At 41.6% G+C, this 10,048-nt stretch overlaps 1 protein-coding gene across 1 annotated transcript; it reads left to right on the top strand.

Annotated features, from left to right (window-relative positions):
• Positions 1 to 225: 225 nt before the first annotated feature.
• On the top strand, positions 226 to 9,244 carry LOC310856560 (uncharacterized protein; the record flags this gene model as incomplete). The annotated part of the gene is made up of 2 exons (XM_083762030.1): positions 226 to 427; positions 8,271 to 9,244. The coding sequence occupies 2 exons, from the start codon at positions 226 to 228 to the stop codon at positions 9,242 to 9,244; spliced, it is 1,176 nt and encodes a 391-aa protein (XP_083618156.1).
• Positions 9,245 to 10,048: the final 804 nt, after the last annotated feature.

Here is a 10,048-nt window from a genome sequence, read left to right as displayed (position 1 = left end):
TACTCTTATTTTGAAGAGATCGTCCACCGGAAGTCTTAAATTAGCTCACTAGATTAGCTCACTAGACAGTGCCCGGAACACAGCTGCGTGTAGGCCTATAGTCTTTCCACCACGGTCGTGTGGAGCTTAATAGATCATAGATCGATCGTGGTGAACAATATGTCTCGTAATAAAGGAGGCAAAACGTATCAAATGGAGTCCGTACGGGTGAAGATAAATGAACACATGGCGTCGGTGGGAGAGGAGATAGTATCGTGTGTTTTGGAGAAACAACAGCAGGGTGATGGTGCTGATGTCTGTAGTGTGAAGCTTAACGTCAGGGTGGTTGTGTTGGAGCGTCTCCGAGCGGCCGGTGACTTCATGTTCAACCTCTTCCAGAGAGAGATAGAGACGCTGGCCACTCTGCTGGTGCGGAACAACAAAACAGGTGTGTTGTTGTTTCATGATCCATTAACCTACTTCCGTTGAACACGAGCTAACGAAGCTACACATAGCTAAGCTGCTAGCTGAACAACATATCCCAGTTAGCTTCTCTGCTGTTTGGGAACCCTTAGCCCTGAAACATGACAGCCATGATGATTATCATGATAGTCATGACTTAAAGGAGAATTCCATGCTAGAATGCTTTCTTATCTTTCTTTGTAGTTGTTACGTCCCCACCAAAGAGGTCCAGGTGTTTTTTTTGTGTGCAAAAACTCCTTATTGGTTATTTTCCCTACCATAAGCCCTCAATGAATTGCATTGCATTGCATTGAATGGGGCTATGGGGTGTTATGCTAATTCACTTATTTCCATCTAAATAAGTAGTAAAGTGTGCCGCTTGGGATATTATTTACATTATGAAGAGAGGATATAATACAAAAAATATATAATTTTGAGCGATGGAAATAAGCGAATTAGCACCCCATAGCCCTAGCCGCAATTTGCAACTCTAGATTTTTTTTACAATGGGTTGAATCTAGAGTTGCAACACCCTCCATCCACTTCCTATTCATGATTTTCGGTTTCTGATCTGCTGGTCTTAAATGACGTTAAACTCACCAACATTGCAGCTGTAGTCCAAGCTTGAATTATCCTCTTTCAATCTGCCGAGCTTGTTTTTCATAAAAATCCCCCGTAGACATGTTATGAGTTACTTTCTGTCCAAAATATTCCAAGAGTTCACTATCCGAGCCGCCATATTGTATTTTTGCAACGTGCCGTAAAACAAGATGTGAGGGGGAGCGCTTGTTTAATAGAATCTTACCTGCGCAGGTAAGACACCCAAAGAAGAGGCAGACGCAGTGTGACGCCCCATCACGCACAGCCTTCTATTAAACAAGCGCTCCCCCTCACATCTTGTTTTACGGCACGTTGCAAAAATACAATATGGCGGCTCGGATAGTGAACTCTTGGAATATTTTGGACAGAAAGTAACTCATAACATGTCTACGGGGGATTTTTATGAAAAACAAGCTCGGCAGATTGAAAGAGGATAATTCAAGCTTGGACTACAGCTGCAATGTTGGTGAGTTTAACGTCATTTAAGACCAGCAGATCAGAAACCGAAAATCATGAATAGGAAGTGGATGGAGGGTGTTGCAACTCTAGATTCAACAGATTGTAAAAAAAATCTAGAGTTGCAAATTGCGGCTACCCATAGCCCCATTCAATTCCCATTCAATTCAATGCAATTCATTTAGGGCTTATGGTAGTGGAAATAGCCAATAAGGAGCTTTTGCACAAAATAACACCTGGACCTCTTTGGTGTTATTTGGAAAGAAAGGTAAGAAAGCATTTTAGTATGGAATTCTCCTTTAACTGCACCCTGTTTTTGGCGCTCGCTACATTTACAACTTTTACGTATATATAAACATTCAGATTTAAAATATAAAGTACTCACAATTTGTCCCACGGGTGTTAGTTAGTTGCAACACCAGCGATTAGAATTGCTGCATCCCGCGTTGTTTAATAAAAAGCATTTTTATCCGAGCGCCCCGGCTACTTTTTTCAAACGGGGTTCGTTTGGGAAATCCACAGTTGCACAACACTCTTGGCAGGGCGGTCAGCGTACCTATATCGAACACACCGAGTGCCACCCTCCTCCCGACCGATAGGGGCGCGTAGTTGAAAGCCAATGGCAAAATAACAGCTCGGATAAAAATGCTTTTTATTAAACAACGCGGGATGCAGAAATTCTAATCGCTGGTGCTGCAACTAACTAACACCCGTGGGACAAATGAGTACTTTATATTTGAAATCTGAATGTTTATATATACATAAAAGTTGTAAATGTAGCGAGCGCCAAAAACAGGGTGCAGTTAAGCCATGACTCTCGTATGAATACGAGAGTCATGAACCATGGCTAGGGAACCCTAGAGTCCACTCTCCATGGGATGCAGATGTATACACTCTGTTCATGGAGAGCCGTGCCTCCGTTTGAGTGATGTTGAGGCAACCTGGGGCCTGTTTCACAAAACTTGGATTAGAGATTAAGCCGGGATTTAACACATATCCTGGTTTAATATATCCTGGATCAGCGATTAACCGGTTTCATGAAAGCTGGTTAATCTTGCCAGATTAATTTAACCAGTTAACCTGGATATGTTGAGGCTTGATTCGGTTTCATGAAAGTGATGCTACATTAGTTACCATGGAAACTAATTAGCCTGCTCCGGACCAGGCAACAGCCAGGTTTAACCTAATCCTGATGTCTTTACTGTTCATTAAACGCCCAATGCATTCTCAATGGCAATAGCACAAACTTTGGCATGCTACTAGTCCTACATACTTAGACCTAGAAACCCCATTCAAACCTATTTAGATTCATCTTACGGTGGACATGTTTGCCTGAAAAGGAATCTTTGAAATGTTTCATAGTTTTTGAAATATAGTGCTTTCAAATTTGAGACATTTATAGGCAGATAGTGGCATGTCAAAAAATCACTTTCACCTAGAAACTCCATTCACACTTTGTAAATTTCAGTTTACTGTGGATACAGATGCTGGAACTTTTTACTTTGAAATGTTTTGTAGTTTCTGAGTTATTAAATTAAGCAGTCAAACTGATCACAAACCAATGATGTTTTCCAGACTTATTCAATTATTATGGGTTTATGTTGCCTTATTTGTATCGGTCTGCATTAAAGGACTAATTTAAGCACTATATAAAATCAAATAACCAAAATATATAGGCTGCACAACATCATGACAGCTTGTGAGCTTGTAGATCAGCTGCTTTTGGTGAATGTTCCCCAGAATAGGTTTGATGTCGTGCAAGTGCACGACATTATTATATTATATTATATTTTTTGTAAAAGTGAAAACCACTAAATATTACCATTACTCATTGTTTTACAACATATTACCATTGTAACGTTTCACCCACTATTGAACCCATGACCCACAGTTCACCAGTCTGGCCCCTGTCTGGACAACAACCCCCTTCCCCAAAGGTAGCTCCCTCAGAGGAGGGAGTTATGGCCAAATATCACAATGCGACAATATCATTATGCTTACAATATTAAGAATTCTGTTTTAAGTTAATAATAGTGGTAAAATGTAAACTATATGTTTAGGGTAGTTAATCATTCAGTCTATCCACTATTGAGAGTATGTTATCTCTTTAATTACAGCAGCAGTATTTATTTTAGAAGCTTAAGTCCTTGTATCAGTAAGTCTTGAATAGATTAGTAAAGATACTGAGATATTCAAAAGGGGGCAGTAATGCAACTATTAAGGGTGCAAACTGCCATAATACCGCATGAAGAAGGATCAGTAAATCTGTGTTCTACAGAATGGGTCTAGAGACAAAAAGTCAGGCTATCTATTCGGCCAGGCTTGCTGATCCCGGCTCGCCAAATCCGCCAATTCTGAGCCTCGCTTGGCTTTAGTGGAACGGAATAAACCAGGCTGTAAAGACCAGGATTGAAAAAGCCTGGTTTTGGCCTAAATCCTGGATTAGTTAATCCAAGTTTCGTGAAACAGGCCCCTGTTCATTAATACTATGGTTTATTGTTGTTGTTGTTATTATTATTTACAAATGTACCTTTTTTACCCCTAAAGTGATTCCTGCATATAACCTGTTAATTAATACTATGGTTTAAAAGTAATAATAAATATAGCTGCAAGCAGCGATAAGGTGGGACCAATAAAGAAGACGACACGCAATAAGAACAATATGCAAAAAAGCAATTGTAGCGATAGCGATTATATACCGACTAACTGCTTTAAACTTTTAAACATCTTTCAATTCAGAGAATGAATAGGCCTATAGTTGCAAAACAAATTGGAGATTTGGTCATGTTGCGCTCATACACGTTCCACATGGCTGGTGGAAAGGCTGCTCCAGACTGCTGGATGTATGTGTTTTGCACATATTAGAGGAAGTCCTGCAACTCAGGATGGTTTGTGAGGGCACGCCTGGTAACCCTGTGGTTTATCAGCAGATCCAAATTGACCTGGACCGCTAGCAGAGGTAAATGGCCTATGGCCATCACCTTGTGGATGACTTCTCTCAGTTGATGGTCCTGTCTAAATGGAACAGCCAATCCAAGCCCCTGTACCCTCTTCCACAAAGACTAATTGAAGTGGAAGTAGCATCCTCTAATGGATATTTGTGGCAGCTCGTTCTTAATAGCACTTTTCAGGCCAAGCTCGAAGTCGCAGATGACATCTTGGGGACTCCAATGATGGGGGTTGATCCTCCTTACTGCAGCCTTGACATAGGCTACTGGAACACCTGGCTGTAGTGTCCAGTTGTGCGTTGGGACATTAGGGCATGCATGAGTGGGACAACAAAGCCATGAATGTCCCCCAGTATAGTGAATACCTGGTTGTAGGGATGTGGGCATGATTTGAACGTTCCATCCATATATAGTGTTCTACAGCGTTGCAGCTGTCGCAGGTTGTCCTCGGTGGCAAAGACTGCTATGCACCACTCATGGTCTTGATGCAAGTGGAAGTGGTCTCCGCCCCATGGACCTTGGATGCTTACATCAGCCACTGTAGCTGGGATAGGGGGGCGGCTGTGGCTCAGGAGGTAGAGCAGGTCGTCCAATGATCCCTGGGTCGGCGGTTCGAATCCCAGCTCCTCCTCCTGTCCACATGTCAAAGTGTCATTGGGCAAGACACTGAACCCTACATTGCCTCCAATGAGTTGGTCAGTGTGAGCTTGCCACCATTGGTGTGTGAATGTGGGAAGTGAGGACGCTGGAGTCGACTGTTCACCGCTTCACCTCCCAATGTATGAATGAATGAACCATTGTAAAGCGCTTTGAGCACTTGGAAAAGCGCTATAAAAATGCAATTCATTACAGTAGCTCTTGCTGTGGCCATAACAGGACTCTCAGGAAGGATTTAGCTGGTGGTTCCCTGTCTCCTCCACCCTGGACCACATGGCGCCGCTGAGCTACCAACTCTGCATTGAAAATGTGCTTTATTGGTACAGTGGGCTCCCTTACCACCATTGAGACACCACATACCGAAATTCTGCATTTCTCGCCATTTTCATATCGGGAGACTGGTTATGTTCAAAGACTTCCTGAACTTGTATGTTGGGATCGTCTTCCTCTACAAATAAATTGGTCTTCAGTACTGCTCGGCAGTTTTCTCTCCAACACCTCCACCTAATTGTTCCTTGGTTGGTGCGGTGTCTGTGCTACCTGAACTCATCCAGAACCAGTACCTTTCCTATTCTGTCTCCAGTCATTAATGTTGCCTTCTTTCAATTGATTCAAATAAAATTAAACTGTCTTGTCCTGTAACTGTAAAGTTATTTCCTAGTTTCTTGAATCAGGTTGTAAACCTTCAAACAGAGAAAAATAAAGGTTAACAACATTGCCAAACAATCAAAGGATAATCTTCTTTTAGACAACTTATTTTCTGATCAAACAGCAGGGCCGGATATACCATATGGGCACTTTGGGCACCAGGGGCCCCTGGAAAATGTCCCTGCTAATCCGAATGAAATAAATGGTGTCTAAAAAGATTAGTGTTTTATTGTTGCATTTGTTGGTGAGAAGGGCAGCTGAAAAGTGCAAATTGTGTGTGTAAAGCAGCAACAATGCGCTAGATTGGCTGTCACTCTGGGGGGGGGGGGGGGGGGGCAGGCGACCGGAAATAGGCCAATATAACGGCATAAAACCGCCCCAAAACGGCTCCAAAAAACAGCAAAAATGTTGCGCGCGGGTGAAGGGGGGGACCCTTCGAAATTCAGTGCCCACGGGCCCTCAGAAGTGTTAATCCGGCCCTGGCAAACAGAGACTATAGAAAAAAGCCCCACTAAGGTGCAATATGCAAGAGAATGGAATCACTTACAGACTTAACAGTAATAAAAGTATAAAGTTTACCCGTCGTCGCACGGATCAGTCAAGTCACTGCATGCACAGTTCAGTTGTGTGGTGGAGCGGTGGAGCCTATCATCTAGCTGCGTTCTGACATTGTTGTTGATGAGATTGCTCTTGTAATCCATTCTTCTGCTATATATTTACTGCACACACGTGCTGTTTAGCGCTATGTGATTCAATCTTTGTAACTTTATTATTGCCATTGGAAAAAATGCTGCTGTGACGATGATGATGAAGAATAAGCGCACGTCGTCGTCACGGTTAAATCCGTCTTTATATAATTGGCTCAGTTATCAAACCATGACATTGTTGTCAGAAGCTCAAACACTGATTCAGATTGTAAGTGTAGTGCAATTCTTAAGAGAAAGACAGAGTTTGCAAACTAAAGTATCATAAACACAACACCACCGCCATAACAAACGTCCTGAGGTTTTTTTTTTTCTCCCCGAGTTCTGTCTGTAAGGCTCAAGTCTTTTGTCACATGATAGCGCAGCTGATTCCCGGCATCGCATTAGGGGTAAAAAGGTTCCATGTATATATAGCAATAATAATAATTACTATTATTATTATTATTAATAAACCATAGAATGAATTAACTGGTTACATGCAGGCATCACTTTAGGGGTAAAAATGTACCTTTGCACATAATAATAATCCATAGTATTAATTAACAGGTTGCTATTCCCTTAAGGTTTACAGGTTAAACGGTTCATACTCTTATTTTTACAGGTTAAACACTTAACCATAAACATCCCCTCTTTGATTTTTTTTTGTATTTATTTGTTTTGCTATGTAGCCTACAGAAAATATTGGATCGGCAAATATCGGATATCGGGAAATTTCAAAAATAATATATCGGATCGGATCGGAATTGAAAAATCAGTATCGTTGCATCTCTAATAATAGATAACTGTTTCAACTCAAGTAAACATCTAAGCACTTTAAATGTTTAATGGAACATGGACAGCCTTGAGCTTGTAGAGCAGCCCTTTTTCAACTAGGTATTTTAAACCTTCAATATTGTGAATTGTCCACATTTTAGCAGTGTTTTTAAATCTTAAATAATTTTAAATAAATCTTAACATTTCTAACTATTTTGTAAAGTTTTTTTAACTCATCTTATTCTTTTGTAAAGTTGCACTTTCAAATACAAGTGTGTTTGAACACACAGGTAATGCTGCAATGTATATAAATAAACATTTTAACAGACCTTTGGCGACTTTGGATTGACCCCCCCCCCCCCCCTTCCCTTTTTTCACAATAACATCGTAACATAGAACCTTTTTGGGGGAGCCGTGAGAGTGGGGAACATAGAACCTGGGGAACATAGAACCTGGACAACATAGGGATGACCCCCTTTTGACCCCCCTCGGGCCTGTCGCCACGGTGAAAATTCTTCATCAATGTCTTCATCGTTATGCTAACATGCTGTCTTCATTAGTGTAGTATGTCAAACTCACAGATGTTATAGTTAATTTCCAAAGTGATACAATTATTTTGTGCAATTAAATGGTCAGCTAGATGATGATTAAAAGGTGAGTATGTGAATACCAATGATAAGTAGGCCTGCCATTTCAGGAATTGTTTACTAATGAATTACATTGTTTTGGTACTTTGTTGTTTAAACTTGAGGGTGAAAGACGGAATTACACAGTGTAAAAATATGAAGTAAACAAAAGAAAGAAATGGCGGTGGCAAGATTGCATCACTTTTTGTAGTGTCCCTCCCTCCAATAACGAGTCAGTCATTTCTATAGTACTGGTGGCTTTATGTTGCCCCCACGCTTCATTCAACAAAGTCAAAACTGATACACAAAATAACACACAGTTGACCATTTTCAATTTCCACCACATTGAAAATGTGTTGTAAAATGATCATGGTTGCTGCCTATAACAAATGTTATCAGTTCATCCACCAAAGCTTTTGTATCTTTCTGTATCCTAGATGCTCTGCACCTCCCTGCGTGTAAAGATAAGGTTTCCCCTGGACAGCAGGAGACGAGTCCCAGTCCGGTCTCGAAGGTTTCCTCTGGACAGCAGGAGACGAGTCCCAGTCCGGTCTCGAAGGTTTCCTCTGGGCAGCATCCCAGTCCAGTCCAAAAGGAACGAGGGAGGAAGAAGGAAGGAAGACCAGGGGAGGCTGATTGGTCAACTTTGACCCATGATGATGAAAACAGAGAGACAGATTCTGTAGCCGGTACCTCGACTGAATACCCGAAAACACAAGCCGATATAGGAATAGGAGAAAAATCCTTTGTTTGCGAAGTTTGTGGCAAAAGCTTTCGTGTAATTGATACTCTAACGGCTCACATGAGGACTCATACAGGGGAACAACCCTATACATGTACAGTTTGTGGTGAAGGCTTTGCTCGTAGCCGTGATGCAAAATCTCACATGAGGACCCATCAAGGGGAAAAGCCTCATACTTGTACAGTATGTGGTAAAAGCTTTGCTGAAAGCACTACTCTAACCATTCATATGAGGATTCATACCGGTGAAAGGCCCTTTATGTGTCCATTTTGTGGTAAAGGCTGTGTTAACAGCGGTAACCTTAATTCTCATATGAGGATTCATACAGGCGAAAAACCCTTTACTTGTACAGTTTGTGGTAAAGACTTTGCTCAAAAAAGTACTCTAGAACCTCACATGAGGACTCATACAGGGGAAAGGCCCTTTACTTGTAAAGTTTGTGGTAAAGCCTTTATCCATAGGGGTAGTCTAACCATTCACAAGAAGACTCATACAGGGGAAAGGCCCTTTCTTTGCACAGTTTGTGGTAAGGGCTGTCTTACCAAGGGTAACCTAGATTGTCACATGAGGACTCATACAGGGGAGAAGCCCTTTATGTGTACAGTTTGTGGTGTACAGTTAGTCAATAGGGGTCAACTCAATACTCACATGAGCACTCATACAGGGTGAAAGTGCTTTACTTTCAAAGGCAGTGGTAAAAGGCTGTGTTAATGGTGGTCATCTAAATACGCATAGGAGCATTCAGAGGGCACAGGCTGTCGTCAGGGGGGGGGATGAACAGAAGAAAAACTAACGCAGGAATCACAATCTGACTATCAACATGACTGAATGAAATAAACACCATGGTCAATGCACAATTGCAGGCACATTATGCATCTCAACGATAAACCAGTTTGTATTATGAAAATTACTAATTCAAGAAACCAGTTTGTATTATGAAAATTACAAATCGGTATTGAATGAGGCAAATCTGTACTGCATGAGGTTAATAGAATTTAATTCACATGGTTAACACCCCGATCGCCCAGGACGAAGTTCACCATCCTTTCAATTAGTAACACCCAGTGCCCAGGACGAAGTTTTATCCAAAAGACGAAGAATGCTCGATGTTGCGTGACAGTGGGACGTCATCGAAAATGTTCCTCCCCTGTTTAGCCGACGAGACCAGAAATCTTAAAACGTTAATAACTCTTGATCTAAATCATCCCGTCCAATTCTAAGAACAGATCATGTGTTTGACGGCCCACCGCATTCCCGCCGCTAGTCGCGTTAGATTTAATCATACCTTCCGTTGTTGTCGATCGGAGTGTTTTGGCTACATTTAGCTTCTACATCCACATCCGGGATAACATCCGGTCCGTCGGTAAAAGTGCTCCGCTGCTATGAATCACTGGGCGCTCTGATTTAATGGATTAAATAACCCCGGGCAATAATTATGCGTGGTGTATATGTTAGGCCAAATGTATGTGTACA

The sequence above is a fragment of the Protomyctophum parallelum genome (genome assembly GCF_964188405.1).
Source record: "Protomyctophum parallelum genome assembly, chromosome: 3".
Classification (NCBI taxonomy): domain Eukaryota; kingdom Metazoa; phylum Chordata; class Actinopteri; order Myctophiformes; family Myctophidae; genus Protomyctophum; species Protomyctophum parallelum.
This window is presented reverse-complemented; position numbering and strand designations above follow the sequence as displayed.